The 26806-nt window shown below is 45.6% G+C and overlaps 1 protein-coding gene and 1 pseudogene across 4 annotated transcripts in view; both read right to left on the bottom strand.

The window, feature by feature from the left end:
- Positions 1 to 12939: 12939 nt before the first annotated feature.
- LOC139015434 (NADH dehydrogenase [ubiquinone] 1 alpha subcomplex subunit 3 pseudogene) lies at positions 12940 to 24452 on the bottom strand (annotated as a pseudogene).
- STEAP3 (STEAP3 metalloreductase) overlaps positions 23077 to 26806 on the bottom strand; it is a 42105-nt gene continuing 38375 nt past the window's right edge. For 3 of the 4 annotated variants that reach the window (XM_070423125.1, XM_070423124.1, XM_070423123.1), the window contains exon 5: positions 23077 to 24785. In XM_070423125.1, coding sequence (XP_070279226.1) covers positions 24504 to 24785 — 282 coding nt within the window. In that variant the 3' untranslated portion in view covers positions 23077 to 24503. The remainder of the gene's footprint in view (positions 24786 to 26806) is intronic. The other variant, XR_011472441.1, reaches the window with a different exon arrangement.

Below are 26806 nucleotides of genomic sequence, written 5' to 3'. Positions count from 1 at the left end.
TCACCCCAGACATTTCCTTCTCCCCCTCTCCCTTCCCCCCACTCTGCCTCTCCATCATTTAAGTGAGAGCAATGCTATTTTCTTAAAACAAAACAAAACAAGCAAAAACAGTTGTCTAAATCTAGCCCCCTTTTCCAGGAGTGAAGAGAAGCTTATTGTTTCCTAGAAAGGATTTTGAGGAAAGCAGTTTCCGTCATAATCAGCAGAGCTGCATGTCCCATGTGTATTGAAAAACTCAGTTAATCCAAAGATTCCTAATGTCTTTGAATGAATGTCACGTCCCCTGTACAGATCTTCAAGGTTCTACTCCCTTTTGTTTTTCTGAACAAAACTTGAGATTTTTTTTGTTTTCAAATGTATTTGCCCTCTTACCAAATATATATCTGATTAACCACGCTCTCAAACACCATGACATTAGACTTGAATATCTGTAGGTTGTGGAGAAAACTAAGATTCTGCTCCTACACTGTGCGGCACTGGCTGCAGAGACCATAGGCGTATGAACATGTCTGAGCACTGGGTTTCTCCCTGTAAGGAGGGGCCATAATATCTACTCAGGGTTGTGGAGACCAGATTAGAGGATTGGTATACAAAAGAGCACACCACAGTCATCAGTACTCCTGGATTCCCTCTCAGGTTTCCTTTGATAAGAGATACACATTTGTTTGCATGTTTTATTAAATTATTTATTTTTGTGGGGGGGGGAAGGGGGTTGTTAATCCTCACCTGAGGATATTTTTCTATTGATTTTGAGGGAGAGTAGAAGAGAGAGGGGAAGACAGAGAGAAACATTGATGTGAGAGAAACACATCCTTTGCTTGCCTCCTGCATGAGCCCTGACCAGGGGAGGAGCCTGAAACCAACCTACATGCCCTTGACGGAAATCAAACCTGGGATCCTTCAGTCCGCAGGCCGACGCTCTATTCACTGAGCCAGAATGGCTAGGACTTTTTAATTAATTTATTTTTTGGTAAATCCTTTAAAAAAATATATATATATTATTGATTTTTTACAGAGAGGAAGGGAGAAGGATAGAGAGTTAGAAACATTGATGAGAGAGAAACATCGATCAGCTGCCTTCTACACACCTCCTACTGGGGATGTGCCCGTAACCAAGGTACATGCCCTTAACCAGAATCGAACCTGGGACCTTTCAGTCCACAGGCCGACGCTCTACCCACTGAGCAAAACCAGTTAGGGCGGTAAATTCTTAAAAGTAAAATATTTAGTCAAATCCAGGCCATCTGTATACACATATGTAATAAACTTATCTACTGTGCATAAAATCATTGGAAGAGAAAGACACGGTAACTATGAACCGACTTTCACATGACAGCGCACCATCAGTCTCAGTACAAAGTGACCCTAACTGCCTCGAGATTCCTTCCTTGTTTTTACTGCCACAAATCATGTGGCGAAGGAAGACCTTTCTCGGGCCACGCAGCTCGGAGGGCTTCTTTGGGGCGTGCGCAGGCGTCTCCAGGACCTTGGAGCAAAGCCTCAGTAATTGTTAGTGGGGCTTTTCCCCACAGGATCTTTATGTCAGGTCTTCGACAGTGGGTCTACACTTCCTATGTCTTTTCTGTCCCAGCCCTCCCCACTCGCCAACTCAAGTCAACAAATGCATTTGAACAGGGAGTGCATACCCAGCTCCGTGTCAGGGCGGGGAGAGAATGTCAGAGAAACAGAAACTGTGGTCCCAGCTCTGAGGCTCGGATGATCTCCTCAGACAGTCTGGGCGCAGCTGCGTTATCTGGACATTATTGCTGGCATCTGAATTTCTTTATATAAATTCCAGAAAACCCAGCAACCTTTAGGAGAATATCTGATGCAATGAGGATATGTTTTTTTTTAATTGATTTTAGATATAGAGGAAGGGAGGGAGAAGAGAGAGGGAGAGAGAGAGAGAGAGAGAGAGAGAGAGAGAGAGACCATGAGAGAGAGAAACATCTATCAGTTGCTTCCTATATGCACCCTGACCAGGGAACAAACCTGTAACCTGGGCATGTGCCCTGACTGGAAATTGAACCCACAACTCTTTTGTGAAAAGATGACGCCCCAACCAACTGAGCCACACTGGCCAGGGCCAGGCTAAATACACTGGACAGACTCCTGGTAGTCAATCCTGACCAAATACTTGAGAAAATTGTCAACCATAACATTTTGTTGGCAAACACCTGTGGTATATTTATTTCTTCTTATTTGTTATCCATGTACATGTATTTAAGTTCTAAACACAAAAATAATTTAGTTGTTAGATGGCAAAAACAGAAAAAAAATATGCACAGTGTACAAAATGGACAGAGGCTGATGTCACCAGTCTCTCCCGGTAGTGGCAGCGTTTCAGGGTGGAGGTGACCAGACAATAAACACTTAAATCAAAACTACACAAATCCAGTGACTTATGCAGGTCTCTTCGGGATCCTATGGGCACAGTGACACAGTGGTTAGCGCAGAAGCTCTGGGGTCCATGTGATGCTAGGCAGAAGCTCTGGGGTCCATGTGATGCTAGACAGAAGCTCTGTGGTCCATGTGATGCTAGGCAGAAGCTCTGTTGGTCCATGTGATGCTAGACAGAAGCTCTGGGGTCCATGTGATGCTAGGCAGAAGCTCTGTGGTCCATGTGATGCTAGACAGAAGCTCTGGGGTCCATGAGATGCTAGGCAGAAGCTCTGTTGGTCCATGTGATGCTAGGCAGAAGCTCTGGGGTCCATGTGATGCTAGACAGAAGCTCTGTTGGTCCATGTGATGCTAGGCAGAAGCTCTGGGGTCCATGTGATGCTAGGCAGAAGCTCTGTTGGTCCATGTGATGCTAGACAGAAGCTCTGGGGTCCATGTGATGCTAGGCAGAAGCTCTGGGGTCCATGTGACGCTAGGCAATTGACTTTGAGCCCACGTTGCTTCTCTGTGAAATTAAGCTGAGGGGCCTGGTGCATGGCGTGGTCAGGATTGACTACCAGGAGTCTGTCCAGTGCTCAACACTGTGCCACCCCAAGTGCGACTCGGCGAGGGGCATGGCTCTTGCCATGGCTGGATGCGCACACTCCTTCCCACCAGTCAGCAGGGCACACTGCTGGTTCTGAAGGCTGAGGAGCAGGGGGAACCTAGACTTGGGGCTGGCTACCCAGGCAGGGCTTCCTGGGACTCCAGTGTTCGAGGGAGAAAAGGACGCAGCTCAGAGGGAAAGTGAGTCTGAGGGTTGAGAGCATTGTTGCGCCGTGGGAGCAGCAGGACGGCCGACTGTGCCAGGAGCCCACCCGAGTGTCTGAGCTGTGCTCCTGGGGGCTGTGGCCACTTCCTCATCCAGCCCAGCAGGCCTTGTCCTCTGGACTTCCCAGGATGTCTGTTTCCAAGATCTAGTCCTGTTGTCAAACACTGAGCCCATCCCCATTCCGTCACACACCTGTGAGGTATGAAGTTTGGATTATTTTTAAATCCTCTCTCCCCACTTTTGTTGTTCTGCTGGACTGATAGTGCAGAACTGTGTGCTGATGACTGTGGCCCCGCCTCCAGGGCTGGAGCTCTGCCCTCTGAAATTGCCCTCCTCCGCTCAGGAAGGGACGCGGGGCCCTGGTGCGCTCCTGTCCATCAGGCGCCAAGGTGGACACGGCACAGCGGCACCTGTGACCCGGCCACACAAACGGGAGGCTCAGAGCGCCACGATCCCAAGTCTATTGCCTACCGTGCTAGCCATCCATCTCCGGTGACACTGGTGCTTAAAAAATCAACACATGAAAACTAGGCCAGCTCTGCCCATGAAAGAGAGTGGAGGGCAAGTGGGCGGTAAGTTGTCACCTGGAATCAGAAGCAGGGAAGTGCTGAGTCACCCGAGAGGACGGAGAGGAGGCTCGGTGAGTGACAGTCCCACCAGCAGCACCTTGTGCGATGAAACTTCAATTCAAAAGGAAAACAGATTCTCTGAGTCGGCGCCAACCTGTCCGTGTCAGATATTTCACTCCCGACACAGGGATGTCTGATGAATGAACCCACATGGGAATGCAGGTCTCATTTCCATGTATATGTGCTGCTCAGGACACCTCTCACTTTCTGGACTTTCTACATCTTAATGGCCATTCCGGAACTTTCCAGAGCATACACTCTTGGTGAGCCTGGCTGATTCCAGGTGGTAGCACAGTGGGAAGGATGCTTCACTTTCCCTCCAGGTCTTCTGTTTGAGTGAGGAGGCCGCAGCTTGGTGTTGCCCTGTCCTTGAGATTTCCTTAGCCTCATTCCCTCCTCTCCGTATGTGTATGTGTGTATATATATATATATATATATATATATACACACACACACACATATATGTATATATGTATATATATATATAATCATCTATATATATAATCATCTATATCTACACTAATAAAAGAGAAACATGGTAATTAGCGTATGACCGCTACCCTTCCCATTGGCTAATCAGCATATCCTTATGCAAATTAACTGTCAGCCAAGATGGCGGCCGGCAGCCAGGAAGCTGGAAGTGAACATGAGGCTTGCTTGCTCCAGTGACTGCAGACTCCAACATTCCCCGCCTGACTTGCTGGCCTCTGAGCTGCAACTCTAAGAAACTATGTACTATGTTGCAAATAAGAAGCTAAACAAAATTCCAGAAACCAGCTTTCAGCCTGCCGGGATCTTAGAGCTGTAGTTATACATTGTTTCGATTATAGAACGCAAACAAACCAGATAGCTTCTTTCAGCTGAAGCCTCAGAGCTAGAGCCAGAGCTAAAGCTGGCCCAGAATAAAAAAAAAAGAAGAAAAGGAGCAGTTGGGAGCTTCAGTCAACTGCCAAACTGAAAGCAGCCCTCAGCTCCTCACCCAGACTGGCCAGTCACCCCAGTGGGGACCCCCACCCTGATCCAGGACACCCTTCAGGGCAAACCAGCCGGCCCCCAGGCCTCTATCCTATATAGTAAAAGGGTAATATGCCTCCCAGCACCGGGATCAGTGGAGCCTCGAGGCCTCCTGGCACCGGATCAGCATGACAGGGGTCAGTACCCAAACCCCCTGATCGCCCTGCGGCTCTGTGTGTGACAGGGTGCGGCGCCCCAACCGCCACCCCCCCCCCCCCCCATAGTCCCTGCTCTGTGTGTGACAGGGTAGAGCCATAACCTCCCCATCGGCCCTGCCCTGAGTGTGAGAGTGGCGGCGCCCCAACCCCCTGATCCGCCCTGCTGTGTGTGTGACAGGGGGCTGTGCCCTAACTCCCCTATCGGCCCTACTCTGTGAGTAACAGGAGGGAGCTCCTCAACCCCCTGATCGGCCCTGCTCTGTGCGTGACAGGGGGGAGCTCCCCAACCCCCTGATTGGCCCTGCTCTGTGAGTGACAGGGTATGGAGCCCCAACCCCCCTGATGAGCCCTGCTCTGTGCGTGACAGGGGGCAGCGCCCCAACCCCCTGATTGGCCCTGCAGGGTACAGAGCCCCAACCCCCCTGATGGGCCCTGCTCTGTGCCTGACATGGGGCGGTGCCCCAACCCCCCAATCGGCCCTACCCTGAGCGTGACTAGGGGTGGCATCACAACCTCCCAATCTGCCCTGCTCTGTGCATGACAGGGGGTGGCGCCCCAACTCCCCAATCAACCTGCTCTGAGCCCCACCAGGGGCTGCACCTAGGGATTGGGCCTGCCCTCTGCCACCCAGGAGCAGGCCTAAGCCAGCAGGTCGTTATCTCCTGAGGGGCCCCAGACTGCGAGAGGGCACAGGCCGGGCTGAGTGACCCCCCCTTCCCCTCCAAGTGCACAAATTTTTGTGCACCGGGCCTCTAGTATATATATAAAAGCCTAAGTGACCATTCAACTGTTGGACTGGTAGCTATGATGCGCACTGACCACCAGGGGGCAGATATTCAACACACAGGCATGGAAACACAGAACAGGCTGATGAATCTCAGAGGAAAGGGGGGTGGGGGAGGGCAGGAAGAGATTAACCAAAGATCTTATATATATACTAGAGGCCCAGTGCATGGATTCATGCACTGGTGGGGTCCCTCGGCCTGGCCTGCGGGGATGGGGCTGAATCTGTGCACCAGGCCTCCAACATCCCCCAAGGGGTCCCGGATTGCAAGAGGGTGCAGGCCAGGCTGAGGGGCCCCACTGGTGCACTGGGCCTCTAGTTAAATATATATTTCATTGATTTTAGAGAGAGGAGGGGAGAAGGATAGAGAAATAGACACATCGATAAGAGAGAAACGTCAATTGGCTGCCTCCTTCATGCCCCTACTGGGATCAAGCCTGCAGCCCGGGAATCCAGCAGTGACCTCCTGGTTCATGGGCCAATGCTCAACCACTGAGCCTTGCCAGCTGTGCTCTGTTTTATACTTTCAAAGAGAGGCAGGGCTACTCCACTAAGCATGTTAGCAGGTAAATATATAGCTAGGATTTAATAACACCACTTTGTTTTTATTTGTTTTAAGGTTTTATTTGTTTTAAGATTTTGATGGCAAGTAATTCTGGCTTTCCATTTACATTAGGGGTATTTGTTTAGCAAACATATAACACTTACTCTGTGGAAAGCCTGTTTCAAACACTTTGAAAAAAGAAACTTCTATGAGTCCCATAACCTAATTATAAACCTCTGTCTGTGACAAGAATTGTAATCCTCTCTTTTGTTGTTGTTAATCCTCACCCAAGGATATTTTTTCCATGGATTTTTAGTGAGAGTGGAAGGGATAGGGAGAGACACAGACATAAACACCTAAATAAAAACTGCACAAACCCAGTGATCCATGGACCACAGTTCTCAGACTTTGGGAATCCTATGGGCACAGTGACACAGTGGTTAGAGCAGAGGCTTTGGGGTCCATGTGGTTGGTTGCCTTCTGCACATACTCCGACCAGGGCCGGGGAACCTGCAACCAATGTATGTTCAGAATCGAACCCGGGGCCACTAAGCCAAACTAGCTAGGGCTGTAATCCTCTTTTATAGATGGGGAAACTGAGGCATGAGAAGTTAAATCAGGTTAGAAAGTGGTGGAATCAGTGTTGAAACCTGGCCATTTGGCTCTAGACATTGTTCTTAGCCTCTGTGCTATGCTGCTTCCACTAGGAGCACTTGAAAAATTAATGTATTCCAAGAAAAAAGTGAGTTGATTTGAAGAAAACATTGCTATAAAGAAAATAGGTTCATGTGCCATCTGGAAGTGACAGATATTGTGAAGGTGAACTAAAATGAGGATGGTTGGCTGCTATCCTGGCCTACAGAATGAATCAGTGACTCTCTGATTAAGCATTTGACCTTGAACACAGCATACTCCAGAGGATCCCCAGAACTTCAGATAAAACTTCTTACAGGTTGATTCTACAGTAGAAGCATCTTGCAAAAGTAGATGTATTTGTAATCTTATGTACACACACACACACACACACACACACACACACACACACCTGCTTTGAGCTAGTATGTAGCAGGGGTGGAGCTACACAGAATTATCATTGCCATGCATTATCTTCTTTAACACACATTATCTCTCTTATCTGTCACCACAGCCTAGGTGTCGTAAGCTGAGCCTAAGATAAGCTGCAGAACTTGCCCAGGGCCACTCCGCTGACTGGGGCAGAGGGCACTGGGAGATGAGCCCAGGCCCCTCTGGACCCAAGCAAGTGCTTCCCCACTGCCTCATGCTGTTGGTGACTTGTTATGGAAAGTGAGCTTGATCTGCCTACATTCTCTTTCAAGAAGAGTGTTGGGTCTCAGCCTGGTTCTGGACCACAGTTCTCAGACTCTGAGAATTAAATAATAAATAACTGAAATCTTAGAGATTGATGTGGATTTGCCAGCTCTTTATTTAACAAGTAAGTGCCTTAAAAACAAATCCAGCCCTGGCCAAGGTTGTGAGTTCGATTCCCAATCAGGGCACATACAAGAATCAACCAATGAATGCATGAATAAATGGAGCAGCAAATCAATGTTTTCTTCTTCTCCTTCTTCCTCTTTTTCTTGTTCACTGCTCTCTCGCAGACCCTAGCACAGGACCTGCATATAGTGGCCGCACAGTAACTGGTGAGTGACTGAATGGATGAACAAATGGCTGATAAATGGGAGTAATATGTTTAATTTTAAAATGTTTTACATGCAGATCTTATAAAATTCTTATTATAAAAACGTATACATTTTTTCCCTAACTGGTTTGGCTCAGTGGATAGAGTGTCCGCCTGTGGACTGAAAGGTCCCAGGTTCGATTCCGGTCAAGGGCATGTACCTTGGTTGCGGGCACATCCCTGGTGGGAGATGTGCAGGAGGCAGCTGATCGATGTTTCTCTCTCATCGATGTTTCTAACTCTCTATCCCTCTCTCTTCCTCTCTGTAAAAAAATCAATAAAATATATTAAAAAAAAACAAAAAAAGTATACATTTAAAAAATATATTTGTATTGATTTCAGAGACGAAGAGAGAGGGAGAGAAAGATAGAAACATCAATGATGAGAGAGAATCATCAATCAGCTGCCTCCTGCATGCCCTGGGGATCGAGCCCGCAACCTGGGCATGTGCTGTGATCAGGAATTGAACTGGAATCAAACCGTGACCTCCTGGTTCAGAGGTCAATGCTCAACCACTGAGCCAGGCCGGTTGGGCATTATAAAAACATATTTGTAAATTGTGAAGCAAAATAATGAAAAGTACACTGCTTTATTTAATTGTTTCCAAAAAAATTATTTGAGAGAGAGGAAGGTAGAGAGAGGGAAACATTGACGTGAGAAACATCAACTGGTTGCCCCCTGTATGGGCCCTGACTGTGGATCGAACCTGAAACCTGGGTATGTGCCCTTACTGGGAATGGTGCAAGGGCTGATGCTCCAACCGAGTAAACCACGCAGCCAGGGCGCAAAGTGTTAACTTCCATGCAGCTTGTGTGAAAACCCACCCTCGCCCATCCTCATTGCTTCTCCAGAAATAAAAACCATCTTGAATTTTGGGTTTATCATTCGCTTGCTTTTTAAAAATGTGGTTTTAAAAATCACAGATGGATATATGTATTCCTAAACAAGGTATTGTTTAGTTTTTGCTTGGTTTCTGAAGCTTATAAAAATGGTATCGTACAGCTAATTGGTTTTTTTTGCTACCTGTTCCTTTCACTCTTTATCATGTTTCTAAGTTTCACCGGAGCAATAGGTTTCTTTTAATTGCTGAGCGATAATGGGTTGCTTCCAGTTTGGGCAATTATGAACAGTACTAAGAACATTCTCTTCTTTAAAAAAAATTAGGTGGTAATTATGCACACACATGTGTATGTAGCATAAAACCAAATAAAAAGTGAATGAATTAAAACGTGAACAGCGTTGAACACCCCCAGGGTAAGGAGACCGGAGGCTGACCCTGGCCGCCAGCCTGTGTGCTCTGTCCCACACACAGTGCCCGCCCTCCTCCAGCCTGACTCTGTGCCAATCACCTCTTTACTCTTCTTTGCTGCAGTGTCGCCCATTCCGAAATACAACAACTTAGCTTTGCCTGCTTTTCTTTTTTGAACGTCTGTTAGCTCTCCTTTAAGCTGTAGGCTCCCATTCCATCTCCCCTCCTTCCTCGGCCAACCTGAAATATTCGGTGATGGTTTTCACCTCCATGATTCCCTGGCATACTTTATGGTCTGCTGGGATGCTATTTGGTCCTTATTTTCTTTAAACAATGATACAAGGTTCGACTTCAACCATTTTCAGTTACTTATGTTTAATACTACGAGGTTTCTTGAACTTTTAGAAAGGAGGTATAATTTCAGAATTGTTCTAATCTCACAACTTTAGAGCACCTTCTTCTGGCTTTTTTGTTAACTCTGTTGGGGTTTGTCAGGGACAGGAGCCGGGCTGGTCAGTCCCAGGGTTTCTCAGGCCCAGTCTTCACTGGCCCCTCAGACACCGCCTCTTGTCCTCAGCAGCAAATGACCAGCTCCCCACGGACCCAGCCCTTCTCCTGTGGGCCCGCTGGCTGACCCCGCTGCCTTGGCTGTTTGAAGTTCTTAGCTCTGTCAGGTAGGCGGCCGCTTCCTCCCGCTTCCCCTGGCTACTGATGTAGCCTTTATTCAACCATCAGTTGACCAACATTCGGGTGATTTCCACTTTTTTGCTCATATGAATAATGTTGCTATGAACATTCGTGCACGTTTCTGTATGAGCATATGTTTTCAATGCTGTTGAGTATATACCTAGGAGTGGATTTGCTGGTCTCTATGTTTAACTTTTTGAGGTTCTGCCAAATTGTTTTCCAAAGTGGCTATACCACTTTACATTCCAGCAATGTATGAGGGCTCCATCTTCACATCTTTGCCAACACATTTTTAGTTTGATTATAGCTTTCCTAGTGGGTGTAAAATGGCATCTCATTTTGATTTTGATTTGCATTTCCCTAATAACTAATAATGTTGAGCCTCTTTTCATGTGCTTCTTGGATAATTTTATATCTTTTTTGGATATATGTCTATTCACAGCCATTGTCCATTAAAAATTGGGTTATTTATCTTTTTATTTTGTGTTGTAAGAGTTCTTTATGTAGTCTTTATACAAATTCTCATCAGATAAATGATTTACAAAAATTTCCTTCCATTCTGGGGTTGTCTTTTCATTTCTTGGTGGTGTCCTTTGAAGCACAAAAGCTTTTAATTTTGATGAAGTTCAACTCGTCTATTTTGTCTTTTGTTGCGTGTGCTTCATATGCCATATCTAAGAAATTCATGGCCATGAAGATTCACATCTATGTAAGAGTTTTATAGTTTTAGCTCTTACATGTAGGTCTTTGATCCATTTGAGTTAATGTTTATATATGGTGTGAGGTAGAGGTCTAACTTTTTTCTTTTGCATGTGACTATATAGCTGCCCTAGCATCTTTATTGAAATGACTATTCTTTCACTATTCAGTTGGCAACATTGTTGAAAATCAATTGACCATGGGTGCACAGATTTATTTCTAGACTCTAAATTCTATTCCATTGATCTATGTGTCTATTCTTATGCCAGTCTTATTTCCTGCAGCTTTATAGTAAGTTTTAAATCTGGGAAGTGTGAGTCCTTCAACTTTGTTCTTTTTGAAAATCATTTTGTCTATTCCGTATTTGCCTTTCCATATGAATTTTAGGATGTGCTTGTCAATTTCTGCAAAATAAAAAACAAAAAACAAGAACAGAAACCAGATAGAATTTTGATTGAGATTGGATTGAATCTGTAGGTCAATTTGGGAAATAATGTCACCTTAACAATATTAAGTTCCAATCCTAAAGACGGGTGTCTTTCTGCTTACTTATGCCTTTATTTTTTTAATGATGTTTTATAGTTTTCAGTGTACTTACACCATTGTGTTACATTTATTCTTAAGTATTTTAGTCTTTTTGATGGTATTTTTAATGAAATTATTTTATTATTATCATTTTTTGTATTTTTCATTGCTAGGACATAGAGGTATACCTGAGTTTTGTATATTAAACTTATATCCTGTAACCTTAATGAAGTCATTTATTAGCTGTAATTTTTAATAGAATCCTTAGGATTTTCTATATATAACATCAGGTCATCTGTATAAAGAGATAGTTTTGTTTGTCCCTTTCCAATCTGGATGCCTTATTAATGTTTTCCTGGCCTACTCGTCCTGGATAGAACTCCAGCACATTGTTGGTGAGAGTGGACATGCCCTGCCTCCTGACCTTAGGAGAAGAGTGCCCAGTCTTCCACCATCAAACTATGTTAGCTATGGGCTTGCATATCCGTCTGGGGAAGGTCCCTTCTATTCCTAATTGTTGTGTGTTTTTCTTGTGAAAGGGTGTCGGGCTTTGTGATGTGCACTTTTTTAACATCTAGTGAGGTAATTATGTGATTTTTGTCCCATATTCTATGAATATGGTATGTTACATTGATTTTTCCATTTGGTTATGATTTATAACACTTTTATGTTATATTTAATATGAAAATTGAAAATGGATTTAATTTTCTAGTATTTTATTGAGGATTTTTGGTGTATATTCATAAATGACATTGACCTGTAGTTTTTTTTTTTTTTTCTTATAATGTCTTTGTTTGGTCTTGGTGTCAGGGTGATACTGGCTGCATAGAATGAATTGGGAGTATATTAGTTTGATAGGGCTGCCATAACACACTAGGTGGCTTAGATAATAGACATTTATTGTCTCATATTTCTGGAAGCTAGATGTCCAAAATCCAGGGGACAGCAGGGTTGGCTCCTTCTGAGGGCTGTGAGAGAAGGATCTATTCCAGGTTTCTCTTTTTGACCTGTAGATGACCATCTTCTCATGTCTCTTCACATCGTGTTCTTTCTGTGTATATTTATATGTCCAGATTCTGCCTCCCCCTTTTTAAAGTATATTTTTATTGATTTCAGAGAGAGGAAGTGAGACAGAGCTAGAGATAGAAACATCAGTGATGAGAGAGAATCATTGATTGGCTGCCTCCTGCATGCCCCACACTGGAGTTTGAGCCCACAACCCAGGCATGTGCCCTGACCAGGAACCGAACTGTGACCTCCTGGTTCTTAGGTCAATGCCCAACCACTGAGCCACACCAGGTTTTTCCTTTTTATGAGGACATATTGCATTAAGGCCCACCCTAATGAGCTCACAGTAACTCTGTAAAGACCCTGTCTCCAAATCAGGCCACATTCTGAGATACTGGGGTTTAGAACTTCAACATATGAATGTGAGGGGAACATAATTCAACTCATAACAAGAAGTGTTTCCATATTTTCTATATTTTGTAAGAATCTGTGAAGGATTGTTGTTAAATTTTCTTTATACATTGGGTAGAAATCACCAGTGAAGACTAAAGTGGCTCAGTGGTTGGGCATTGACCTAAGAACCAGGAGGTCACAGTTCGGTTCCTGGTCAGGGCACATGCCTGGGTTGTGGGCTCAAACTCCAGTGTGGGGCATGCAGGAGGCAGCCAATCAATGATTCTCTCTCATCACTGATGTTTCTATCTCTAGCTCTGTCTCACTTCCTCTCTCTGAAATCAATCTGAGGCTTTTCTTTTCTTTGTAGAGGGGTTTTTTTTATTATAATTATCACTAATTCAATCTTTTTACTTGTTATAGGTCTGTTTAGATTTTTTTGTTTTTTACTTTTTATAGATTTGTTCAGATTCCCTCTCTCTCTCTCTCTCTTTTTAACTCAGTGTCAGTACTTTGTGACTTCTGTACAATTGCTGACAGTATTCCCTTTAAATTCTTTTATTTCCGTAAGGTTGGTAGTATGTCCCTGCTATCAATCTGATTTTAGTAATTGACTGTTTCTCTCTTGTTTTTCCTTGGTCAGTCTAGGTGTGTCAATTTTTCTGTTTTCTTTTCGGTTTTCACATTTTCATTGGGGGCCCCAGGGGAAGTGGAGGTGTTCACAGTTTCTTCAGCCACTCCAAGCTTGGGCCCTGGGATCCAGGCATGTTTCCATCATCTTGGATGGGCGCTAGGCAGTTGCAGGGTGTCACCTGGTTGATCATGGTGGTGTACTTGGTGTAGGGGCTGAAGGGGGGTAGAATTATAGCGAGGCCCCCGATGGTGAAGGATGCGACCAGCACCAGCTCCTTGGCCCAGGAATTCTTGAGGAAGGCAGCGAGTCTCCCAACCTTCTTGGTCTCGGTGGCCTCAATTTGTTTTTCAAAGAACCAGCTTTCATCTTGTTGGTTTTCTTTATTGTTTTTCTGTTCTCTATTTCATGTATTTCCACCTTGCTCCTTACTATTCCCTTCCTTTTGCTTTTTCTGGGTTTGGTTTGCTCTTGCTTTGCTATTTTGTTAAGGTTATTGATTTGAGATATTTCTTCTGTGTTAATTTAGGCACTGGCAGCTCTAATTTTCCACTGCTTTTATCCTATAAGTTTTTAATATGGTGTGTTTTTGTTTTCTCTCATCTCAAAATATTTAAAATTTCTCTTATTTCTTTGACTCATTGGTATGTTGTTTACTTTCCACATATTTATGGATTCCAAAAATTTATTTGTTATTGATTTGTAATTTTATTCTACTATGGTTGGAGAGCACACTTTCTATGGTTTCACTATTTTAAAATTTATTGGGACTTGTTTTATAGCCTAATACATGGCCTATCCTGGAGAAAGTATCATGCGCACGTGAGAAGAATGTGTATTTTGCTGTGGTTGGATAGTGTGTTTTATAGATATGAGTTAAGTCTAGTTGGTATATAGTGTTCAAATCTTCTATTTCCTTACTGATCTTTTGTCAAATTTTTCTATCCATCACTGAAATGGGCTATTGAAGTCTCCATCTATTCTTATTGAATTGTCTATTTACTCCTTCAATTCTGACAGTTTTTACTTCATGCATTTTGGGAGTCTTGTTAGGTGCATATGTGTTTGTAACTGTTATGTATTCTTGATTGGCTGACTCTTTTATTGTTATATAATGTTCTTTATCTCCAGCAACAAATTTTGTCTTAAAGTCTGTTTGCCTTTTATTATATAGCCATTCCAGTCTCTTTCGGCTACTATTTGCAAAGCATGTCTTTTTCATCCTTTCACCTTAAAACTATTTGTGACTTTGAATCTCAAGTGTGTCTCTTGCAGCTAATAGATAGTTGGATCATTTTTTTAAAAAATCCATTCTGGCAATCTCTGCCTTTTAATTGGAGTGTTAAATCTTTTTACATTTAATGTAATTACTAATAAGGTAGGATTTATGTCTACCATTCTGATATTTATTTTCAATTTGTCTTTTTTGCTCTTCATTTTCTCCATTGCTTCTTTCATTTGTGTTAAATAAATATAGAGTAGGGCAAAAGTAGACATACAGTTGTTTGTATGGAAAATAATACAATAACTAATAAATAATAACACAAGAATAAATTCCTGTGTTTCATGTACTCACAACTGTAAACCTATTTTTGCCCCACCCTGTATTTGCTAGTGTACTATTTCAATTCCCTTGTAATTACTTTTGCTATATACTTTAAATTATTTTCTTAGTGGTTGCCCTGGGAATTATAATTAACATATTAATTTATAACAATTTAGTTTGTGCTAATACTAACTTAATTTCAGTAATATACAAAAGCTTTGCTTTTTTATACTCCATTCCATTCTTCCTCCTTTGTTCTGCTATTGCTGATATGACATCTTTATACACTCTACACCCATCAACCAGATACATAATTATTGTTTTATGTGTTATCTTTTAAATCAGATAGGAGAAGGTGCTACTAATAAAAAAATACAGTTATATGTTTCCATATTTACCTCTGTAGTTACCTTTACTGGTGTTATTTCTTCATGTGGGTTTGAGTTACTGTCTAGTGTCCTTTTAGTTGAGCCAGAAGAACTTCCGTTATGTGTCTTCTGTGATAGGAATGCTAATGATTAATTATCACAGTTTTTGTTTACCTGTGAATATCTTCATTTTCCCTTCATTTTTAAGCATATTTATAATGGGGTTTTGAAGTCTTTTTTGTATGGAATTTGGTATCTGGTTATTTCCATAGGCAGTTTCTATTTCCCTGTGTTGTTTCCATGGTGTGTGGGTTATATTTTCCTGTTTCTTAAATGCCTCATAATTTTTTGTTGAAAACTGGACATTTTAGATGATATATTGTAGTAACTGTAGGTATTGGTCCTTTCCCCCAACCCCCACCCTATTTTTGCTTCTCAGTGACTGGCTGGATGATTTTAGTGTCTATTTCCTCCCTCCCATTGCTCCTCAGAGAGGCTCAGTTTGGGCATACCCAGTCGCCTTGGGGTAACAGTGGTATGGCAGGGCTATCTTTCTTCCTTTCCCTGGCCACACCCAGTTTATGGCCCTGGGACATAAATTGATCCATACACTAATCCAATCAAAGTGTGGCTCCTTTGAAGGGATAGTTCCTGAGGTCTGTGTTGATATTTGTTCTGACCCTGGAGGACCTAGGATCACTTTTCTTCTATTTGAAGTATACTTTTTAGAAGCTCCTTGGGTAAGAACTATTGGGAAATTCTAAATTTGTGTATATCTGAAATATTCTTATCAAATCTGAAATATGCTTATCTTTCCTTCTTTCTTGGAAATCAGTTTTGCTGGATTTACAATATTATGTTGACAATGAATTTTCTGCATTAGGCCACTATTTTCTGACTTCCATTGACACTGTTAAGAAGTCCATTATAATTTCACAACTATAAATGACCTGTCATTTTCCTCTGGCTGCTTTTGATGCCATTATGATAACCTAATTATCATTTAGTAGAAAAGGACTGAAAGGGGAGACCAGATAATACAGGGATGCCATTTATACAGCTTTTCCAAAAGCTGCATTTAACACTTTCCAGTCTGTCCCCCACTGATTGACGGGGGAGGGACCGGACAAAGGCAAGTTAGACACATGCCCAGTCAGGTCTGAGTGACGCGGGAAGGTGCCCGCCTGCGTGCCCATCAGTCACACCTGTGAGTGAGTCAGTGGCCAGAATAGGCATGGCCACTGGAAGCACAAGAAAAGTAATATATGAACTTCCAAACTGAGGAAATTCCGGCTCCTCTCTTCTCCCTCTGGACGAGGGATGCTCTCCCTGTGCCCACATGGTGCACAGCCATGTTGGACCCCACACATGGACTAAGAGACTTTAATCTGGCCTGAATGCTGAGCCACACCCAGCCACAACATGAAACGGAAGCTCTGGACACTGACCTCCCAGCTACACCTCGTCCAGGGCTGGCTGAAGGGACAGGGGACTTAGGAATCCCAGAAATGTAACTCCACACCAACAAAACCTTCTTCTACATCCCATTCATTTTCTAAAGATGTCGGAAGAACCTCATTCCCCCTCATGGGACATCCGGCCCATTAATTCCTCCCGCACCACTTGTAAGAGCTCCTTAGTTTGTGTGGTTTTATTTTGTAAGTTTGCTTTCCTCTTGATGACACGGCCTGCACTCCCTGCTGTTTTGGACCCCAGTGCTTCATGATGGTTGGGAAATCCTCAGCCTTTCACTTAAAATTTGCCTCCCCTGCTTTCTCTCTGGAACTCGTTATTAGTAAATTAGACACGTTCATTTTAACTTCTAGATTTTTAAACCTGTCATATATTGTCTATTCATTTGTCTCTTTTTTTTTTGCATTCTGGGTAATTTTTTTCAGCTCCATTTTAGAATTTACTAATTTTTTACAATCTGCTATTAAATTCATCAAATTATGTTAGTTTCCAATAATTTTTCATTTCCGAAGATTCTATTTTTCTTTTTTTAAAATTCACTTGAGAGCCCTAGCCGGTTTTGCTCAGTGGATAGAGTGTCGGCCTGCGGACTCAAGGGTCCCAGGTTCGATTCTGGTCAAGGGCATGTACCGTGGTTGTGAGCACATCTCCAGTAGGGAGTGTGCAGGAGGCAGCTGATTGATGTTTTTCTCTCATTGATGTTTCTAGCTCTCTATCCCTCTCCCTTCCTATCTGTAAAAAACCAATAAAATATATTTTAAAAAAATTCGAGAGAGAGAGAGAGAGATTTGATTTGTTGTTCCACTTATTTATGCACTTGTGGTGGGCAAGATAGAAAGACATGAGCAGAGAAGGACGATGAACCAGGTAAAGAAGGTCACCTGGGTGGAAAGCCCCAGGTACCTAGCAAGAGACAATCAATTGTAGGGTGGGACCTCGCCGCCAGGGTGACTTTTTCTCCCCTGGCAAATCCCTGGGCATGTGGTTTGGACCCCCTGACCTTTTCACCCTTTATGTAACATCTATGCCTCAGTTGTATTTCAGTTCCAGGCCCAGAAGAGCAAAAAACCAGCCACAGGCGACCTCAGGACCAGCTGCACTGACTAGTGACCCCTGCCCTGGTGCCCGCCAGTCAGTGGCGACCATAACCCTGAAAGGACACACCTGGAAAACTGCTGACTATTCTATTGAGATCGTCCCCTGGAACCTCCGCTACAATCTCCGTCCTTAAAATCCTTAGGACTGAGGACCCAGTGCACTCTCCCTCCGCACCTTTCCCTCCCCCCTTCCTCCCCCCCACCCGCCGGCACTTTGGGTTACCTTTAAGGTCCTCACTTCCAAGCTCCTTTGCCTCTACCACTTCTTCCCTCAGTTCATTTCTTCTACGAATTACTTCTTGTACCTCTGCGGTTTTCTAAGTAAATGTTCTCTTATAGTTTGGGTCTTGGTTCTGAATGCTCTCCTAGCCAGAACTCGAGAACTGATTTGCTGAACCCAGATCCGGTCTGACCCCACGGGTGCAACACCTGGTGCCGTTCCCACCGCCTACAACACTTTCATGGTGTCTTGTAGCTTGTTTTTATGACTCTCTATTTCACTCTTTCTATATTTGGTGCATCATTCTATATTGGATAATTCTATTCTTTGATGTCCTGGGGGTTATGTTTCTGCCAATGTCTCAGCTACGGTTTGTTGATTTTAGATTTGAGCTCCTATTTGGTTGATCTGATCTGATGTTGTTTTTCTCCAGAAAGGACTTGAATTTGCTTCTGCCAGGAGCCAAGGAGAGTAGGTTTTGTCTCTTTAGTGTGTGTGTGTGTGTGTGTGTGTGTGTGTCCCACTTGTCTTCTGCCCTGGTGATTTCCCTTCCTCTGGAGAGTGCAGCATTAAAAACTGTGTCCTTTGCCCATGAACGAGTTGCTTTGTACAGGAAGCCTCTTTAGGAAGTGAAGGCTCTAGTGAATTCTAGTTGGGGAAAAGTTTTAACTGTTGAGTAAAATTAAATATTCAAGGGTAGGTTCTGTGTTTGGTACAAATATGCCAGGTTTCTGGCCCAAGAAGTGCAATCAGCACTTACGCAAGGGGCTGATAGTCCACGTTACGGGGGGCGGGGGGTTGGCAGTGGGGCTGTTTAGTTGGTTGAGTGCCACAGGTTCCATTTGTGCTCCTTCATTTCCCGGCAGAAAACAAAAAAGAAGCCAAAGCATTTTGAGTAGCTATGAGAGATCAAACTGAACTCAAACAAATTCCCTGGAATTATTACAGAAATTGGTGGGACCAACGAATTTAACTGAATAAAAACTCCACTTTGTATACTTTCCAGGAAACACAATTACCACGTTTCACCTTAGACCAAAAAAAAAAAAAAAAAAAAATGATAACCAAGTGTTTGTTTGTTTGTCGTTGCCTAACCCCACCATGTTTCTCTGGTCAGTGCCCTGTTCACTTTCCCCAACAATTTGTTTTAACCTTTCCTCCCTTTTCACTCCTCAGAGCCAAACTGCCTCCCTTCCCTGTCACTCTCAGAGGTGGCATTGGCTCTTTATTAGAAAGGCTGCAGACAGGATGGGAAGAGGACATCTGCAATCACGTCACCAAAGCTTGACCATCCCCTCATTGTGCTCGGCCTTTTTTTGTAATTTGAAAAGAGGGTCTGCTCCTTGCTGACGCTTCCTGTGCTCATTCTCTCTCATTGTCAAGCAGCCTGCTCATCTCATTCTTCTTCAGAAACTGAAATAATGCTCATGCCCGGACCATGGAAAAAATAACCCACCCACTCCCTACCCCTCCAGCTTTCCCGTGACCAACCTCTATCCACTACTCCACAGCAAAGCTCAGCAGCTGGTAGAACTAGTCTCCCTCCATCTCCCCACTTCTCACTCATCGCCTACCAATCCTGGTTTTACTCCCAACACCCCACTGAAATTCTCACCATAAAGTTTCCATATTTCCAAATCCAGTGGACATTTCTTTGTCTTCATTCTTCTTAACTTCTCCCCAGTCTCCAAGTTTCAAGCACGCACACACACACACACACACACACACCTCTTTATTTTGTTATTATTTTTTAATATATATTTTATTGATTTTTTACAGAGAGGAATAGAGAGTTAGAAACATCGATGAGAGAGAAACATTGATCAGCTGCCTCCTGCACACCCCCTACTGGGAATGTACCTACAACCAAGGTACATGCCCTTGACTGGAATTGAACCTGGGATCCTTCAGTCCACAGGCTGATGCTCTATCCACTGAGCCAAACCGGTTAGGGCCACACACACCCCTTTAAGCCTTATTTTAAAATGTCAGTTATAAAGAGGGTAAATGATATTTCATTGAGCATCACTGTATTTCTCTTAAAACAAACTCATTTATTGCAAGGACATTACTTATAATTACTATTCATTTCTAGTATATATTTGACTAAATTAATTTCTAATTTTTATTTCAATGAAGACCTTAAAGTGATTAAAAAAATCATATGTATAGGTAGGTTACATTATTTCTGAATTTCATTGAAGGTTAGTGAAAAGGGATTTTCAAGATATTTGTTAGGACAAGTTGGTGCTGGGCGGGTGGGACTGCGTTTCTGCTCCCTCCTGTGGAGTTCAGGGCAGTGGCCGGGCAAGCGCACTTCTGTGTGACCAAGGGCCACGTCAATGCTTGTGGAAGAGATTCAACTTGTCAAATAGCTGAATGATAATTTGTCTCTTTAATTAATATGGGTTATTTTGGTTGCTCCTTAGTTCTCATGTCAGCTACCTGAATAGTGAATTTTTCATCAAAATATTTTGTCACTTCTTTTCACACTAACTCTCCCAAGCGAGTGTGGGAAGACACTGAGGAGAACACGGACCTCCGAGCGCAAGGTTCTTCCTGGTGACAGTCATTGCAGTGGAGCTGTTTTCCGGCCACGGTTCTTTCTTTAGAGAACGGTTATGGGCTCAGAACAGCAAGGCCCCCTTTCTGATGATTGTTCCCAAGAAACAGTTTTAGCCATTAGTCTGCTTCCTGCACTTGGGTTCCCTTTTCCCTCCCTGCGCAGGAAGTCAGTTCTGGCTGCTTCAGGGAGCAGCCTGATGCATGATGGGTGGTCTCTGAAGTGACTGTTCTCCTGGTGGACCCAGGCCCATGGGTGGGGCCACCTGGGGCATCAGCGTCCATGGCCTTGCCTCTGCCGGCTTCCTCCCTCCTGTACGAGAGCAGGCTGCAGCCCTAGGGCAGTGTGCAGAGGCAGGGCTCACCAGGCCGGCCAGGGCGCCAGGGTCCTGGGAAGGCTCCTGGGCAGAGAGGACTGTGTGCACTGGTTTGTGGGCTGTTGAGTACAGCACAGCCGACAAAGGAATCCATCTAAACCCTGTTACACAGTGTGTGCAGATCAAGCCCATCCTGTCACCTGGGAGCTTATTAGAAATGCACAGCCTCCGGCACCACATGATTTCACTCCTGTGTGGAATCTAATGAACAAAATGAGCCATCAAGCCAAGGAGAGACAGACCCCTCAGCAGAGCGCAGGCTGACAGCTGGTGGGGGCTGGATGGCGGGGTGGGAGGATTGAGAAAAAGGGGAAAAAAAGAGCCCTAACCGGTTTGGCTCAGTGGATAGAGCAGGGGTGGGCAAACTTTTTGACTCGAGGGCCACAATGGGTTCTTAAACTGGACCGGAGGGCCGGAACAAAAGCATGGATGGAGTGTTTGTGTGAACTAATATAAATTCAAAGTAAACATCATTACATAAAAGGGTACGGTCTTTTTTTTTTTTAGTTTTATTCATTTCAAACGGGCCGGATCTGGCCCGCCAGCCGTAGTTTGCCCACGGCTGGGATAGAGCGTCAGCCTGCGGACTGAGGGGTCCCAGGTTCGATTCTGGTCAAGGGCATGTACCTTGGTTGCGGGCACATCTCCAGTGGGGGGTGTGCAGGAGGCAGCTGATCGATTTTTCTCTCTCATGGATGTTTCTAACTCTCTATCCCTCTCCTTTCCTCTCTGGAAAAAAATCAATAAAATATATTTAAAACAAACAAACAAAAACTCATGGACACAGATAACAGTGTGGGGTGGTGGGTAGGGGGAGTTGGAGGAGGGTATGTGGCGGGGGTGTAAATGGTGATGGAAGGAAACGTGGCTTGGGTGGTGGACACACAGTGAGTGTACAGGTGACGTGCTGTGGAATTGCGCACGTGTAACCTGTACAATTTTGTTAATCGGTGTCACCCCAGGAAATTCAATTAAAAAAGAAAAAGTACAGAGTCTCAGGCCTCCGCCCCTACCAACGGACCAGAACGTGTGTGAGCAAGACCCCTAAGCGACTCTCACGCACAGTCCAGTTCTAGAAGCACTGCTGCCCGAGCCCACGTCCCAGGCTGCAGCCTCGGACCACCGTGCACGCACACAGCTCCCTCCGGGGAGCCTGCCCAGCTTCTGGGGCTGGTGCTCCTCTCACTCACCCTGCACTTTGTCACCTGGATCCTCAGGTTTCCTCACTGGCCTGTTGCCACAGGTCTTCCTCAGAGGTGAGCTGTAGCCTGGATCATTCTGTGCTCACCTTGCACGTTGCCTAACTCGATGAAGGAACGAATGAGTGAGCGACAGGACAGAAATAAAAGCCTGAAATTCAAAGGGTAGATATTTATTTTCGCTGCTTCTTAGACAAGCTCCACAGGTAAAAATGACTCTTTCAATGCATACATTTTAAACATAACCTCTGACGGGGCAGTTAGGATTCCCAGAGCACGCTGGTTCAGGCACTTGTGCTCCCAGAGGCATACAGACTGTCCCAGGCTCTGAGAGCGGCCCGCTCTCTTGGGGATGCTGTTGCCAGCTGCTGGGTGAGGTAGGGAAGAGCAGCAGACACAAGGTCAGGGCCAAGCCCAGGACCACAGCCACCAGCCTTTTATGGGCTGCTTATCCAGTTGGTGGGTGGGGAGGTCCTCCCACCCGCTCCTCCCGCCACCCGCCTGGGCATCCTTTCCCTCCTGAGCGCCTGCAGTGGGAGGTGGCGGGAAGGGAGGGTGCGCACTGGACTTGGCTGTGTAAGGACCAGTCCCCGGGCCCAGGGAGGCTCGGAGAAGGAAGGCAGCCAATATCCACTGGGGCTGGCGAGCCTGGTGGGTTGCAGCGGCCCATGTTCTCCCTGCTACTGTCAGCCGGAAGCATGGGCCCTCATGTTGCCCAGCAAGTGCGGAAACCGCGGCTTCCCCCGCCCGCCTACTCGCAGAGACCTCTGGGGGCCACTGAGGCTGCTCCACCAGGGCCCAGCTAGGAGGCAAAGAGAGCAGGTGGCAGCATCTGCAGGAAGTGACAGCTTTGCCGGCTCTGTCCCCCCCCCCCCCCCCCCCCAAGTCACTGGCCTAATGAGATGTCTTGCACTTGGCTTTTTTCCCCTTTTCACTAACAGACCCTGATGAGCTGCAGACATGAGCTGACAGACATGAGCTGACGGAGCGCCCCGCCCGCCCCCCCCCCCCCCCCCCAGGGAGGCAGGGCATCCAGGGCATCCTCTGCCTGCAGTCCCCCTTGCCCAGGAGACCTAAGAAATGTGGGCGTGACCCCACTCCCCACTGAGAGGGGAGCGCAGTGCCTCTGGAGGTCTCTGTCAGGGTCAGGAGCTCCCGCCCTCTGTGTCCGAGCGCTTTGTGTGGAAATGACAGACACCTTGGCTCTGCCAGGAGCTGGCGGGGCGGGCCTCAGCTGTGTGTTCACAGGGGAAGTAAACACAGTTTCAGGGTGAATCAAGCAGGGATGGCATATGACTCAAGGGCACATGTCCTGTGGCCCTGGCTGTGGTCCAGCCTCTTATGCTTTGTGGCAGCAAATTTCAAGTTTGTAGCTTTGGTGGAAAAAATGTCCCAGCTGTTTTGAAATGTGCCCCTCCTTTAAGAGGAACTAGGCACTTTCTGGGTGCTCACTCAGAGGCAGGCTCTGTGCTAGGGGCAGCAGAGGGCATTGGAAGAGACCTTGTGTTTCCCACAGGACCAATTCCATGAAGACACACAGCCCTGCAGACCCTGGCGTAGGGTGTGTGTGTGTGGGGGGGGGGGGGGGTGGTCCTGAGAGAGGCTGCCGCACTGAGCAAGCCTTGGGTCTGCTCCCCACGTACAGACGTGGACGTGGCGGGGCCTGCCCCAGGCTTCCTGTAGACACTCAAGCTAAGGATCTAAAGGGAGAAGGCACAGCGGTTCCAGGACCGGTCATCACCAGCTTCAAGGAGGAAAGAAATTCCACTTGTTCTCAAGACGCGCTCATTAGGCCTCCAGGAGGGAGTTGCCTTCCCACACCCACAGGAGGGTCCATCTGTAGTGATGGTGACTCCTGGCTGTGAGGGGAAATCTCCAGCTCAGGGCGGAGTAGGGGGAGCCATTCAGCCCAAGCTCCCTCCTTCCCCTTCCCCACCAGGCAAAGGAAGGGTCTCAACTGGTTCTCAGGGCACAGACACCAGGATCCCCCACCCCGACCCTGTCTGCCCTGCCACCTTAGAGCCCAGCTCTGCAAATGCCTTGGGAAAGCAGCAAAGGGGGGTGCGAGGCACAAATGGGCCGAGTCCACCAGGGACCAGCCCCGCACGGCCTTTCCTGGGCTGAAAGTGTGTGCAACTCTGCCAATGCCAGCTCGAGCTGCTGCTCTCCTAACCTGGCCTCGCTTTTAGATCTGCAGGTTGAACTCTCAGGGCCTGAACGTTTTAGCTAGTGAGTATAATTGTAAATCCTGTTATATATGTGACATATATATGACCCTATGTATCACACACACATGTGTGTCATTCCGAATATTACTAAATACATTTGCGTCCCAGGAATTTGAGCTTCAAACCATCGGTTTGTGCACAGTTACGCCATAGCAAGAAAGCAGTCCTGCCGGGGCTGGTGTCCGGAGCCAGCTGCAAGTGCTCACAAGTGGCTCGTCTTCTGGCCCAGGGCGTGGTCCACAGGCAGCGTGAACTTGACGGCGCTGTCCTTCTCCCAGCCCCTCCGGATCTTGGAGAGCCTGCGGCTTAAGCAGGGCAGGAGGAGCAGGGCTTTGGCCAGGATGACGACGCAGGGCACCAGCAGCGTGAGCGTGAAGGTGGGAGGCAGGTAGAACTTGTAGCGGCTTTCCTCGAAGGCGCGGGTCCAGCCGTAGGTGAGCGTGTGCAGGGTGCTCAGCACCAGGGCCACAAAGCCCAGAGTGGACTGCGGAAGAGAGAAGGCTGGAGTGAGGGCCAGGGGCTGGCGGGCACAGTGAGTCCACCAATGGCCCCCTGCTTGCCCGGCAGAGGGGAAGGAAGGAGTGTGGCCTTAGCAGTCAAGGCTCAGGGTTCAAATCCCAGCCTTATCACTTGCTCTCCACGTCATCTTACCACCACCTAAACTCTCCGAGCCTCAGTTTCCCCAGCAGAAAAACAGGAATAATACCTCTACCCTGAAGGTATATAAGGACTGACTGATTCATAAGGATTCAATAAAGTAACTGTTATTCGTACCTTCGATGGCTACCAGAGGACTTTTAAATTTATTTTTTGACTTTAAATAATTGTGTATTTTTCAATTACAGTTGCCATACGATATTAGCTTCAGATCTACAAGCCAGTGATTAGACATCATACAACCCACTAAGCGATCACCCAGATAAAGCCAGTGCCCATCTGACACCAGACATACATTAGAATATTATTGACCACATTCCTTCTGCTGTACTTTACATCCCTGTGACCTTTCTGTAACTACTAATTTGTACTTCTAAATCCCTTCACCTCCTGGCTGGTGTGGCTCTCTTGCTGCTTTTAAGATTCTCGCTTTGTCTTTAACCTTTAGCATTTTAATTATGATGTGTCTTAGTGTGGGCCTCTTGGGTTCATCTTACTTGGGGCTCTCTGTGCTTCCTGGACTTGTGTGTCTAATTCTTTCACCAGATTAGGGTAATATTCATTTATTATTTCTTCTAATAGGTTCTCAATCCCTTGCTCTCTTTCTTCTCTTCTGGTACCCCTATGATGCAGATGTTGTTAGGCTTTATGTTGTCTCAGAAGTCCCTTAAAGTATTCTCATTTTTTTAAAAAAATATATTTAATTGATTTTTTACAGAGAGGAAGGGAGAGGGATAGAGAGTTAGAAACATTGATGAGAGAGAAACATCGATCAGCTGCCTCCTGCACACCCCCTACTGGGGATGTGCCTGCAACCAAGGTACATGACCTTGACTGGAATCGAACCTTCGATCCTTCAGCCTGCAGGCTGACACTCTAGCCACTGAGCCAAACAGGTTAGGGCAATCCTCATTTTTAAAATTCCTTTTCTTTTTGCTGTTTTGTTTGGGTGTTTTCTGTTACTTTGTCTTCCAAATTGCTGATTCTATCCTCTGCTTCACCTAATTTGCTGTTAATTCCTTCTAGTGTATTCTTCATTTCAGTTATTATACCCTTCATTTTTGACAGATTTTTTTTATGGGTTCTATGTCCTTTTTTATGCTTTCTATCTCCTAGTTGAAGTTCTCACTAAGTTCCTTCAGCATCCTTATAACCTGTGATTTGAATTCTGTATCTGGTAGATTGCTTGCCTCCATTTTGTTTAGTTATTTTTTCTGGAGTTTTATCTTCATCTTTCATTTGGGCCATGTTTCTTTGTCTCCTCCTCATTTTGGCTGCCTCTCTGTGTCTTTTCTATGTATTCAGTAGATCTGCTTCAGTATTGGCATGGTGGCAGTATATAGCAGTTGTCCTGTGGGGCCCAGTGGCACAGTGTCCTGATCCTCTGAGCCAGGCTCTCCAGGAGTGTCCCTTGTGTGGGTTATGTGGGCCTTCTGGTTGTAGTTCAGCCTTGATTGCTGCTAGCATGTCTATGAGTGTGGCTGACCCCACCACAGTGTATGAGCTACTGTGTGGAGCTGACCCCATGAAATGGAATTTGCCCCAGCAGGTTCTGGTACCTGCTTAGTCCTCCCTTTGGGTGTGCTACTTGTGGATCAGTTGAGTGGTGCTCTGTTGTAGTCTGAGGCCACTGGGTGTGTTGGTTCTGCAGCCTCTTCGAGGGCCCAGCATGAGGCTGCCACCCCTCACTCCTCAGGGGGAGCCTCTGCTACTGAGACATCCCTTTAGATTCTCAACTGTCACACGTGGGTGTGGGGCCAGCCCGTTTTGTGTCTGCCCCTCCTTGACATGGCTTCTTTATATCTTAGGTATATGACTTCTGTTCAGCTAGTCTTCAGATGGTTCTCC

This window comes from Myotis yumanensis, unplaced genomic scaffold (genome assembly GCF_028538775.1).
Source record: "Myotis yumanensis isolate MYYU_CA2020_CCGP unplaced genomic scaffold, mMyoYum1.0.hap1 SCAF_8, whole genome shotgun sequence".
NCBI classification, from domain to species: domain Eukaryota; kingdom Metazoa; phylum Chordata; class Mammalia; order Chiroptera; family Vespertilionidae; genus Myotis; species Myotis yumanensis.
The sequence above is the reverse complement of the archived record's forward strand: the minus strand, read 5'-3'. Positions and strand labels throughout refer to the sequence as shown.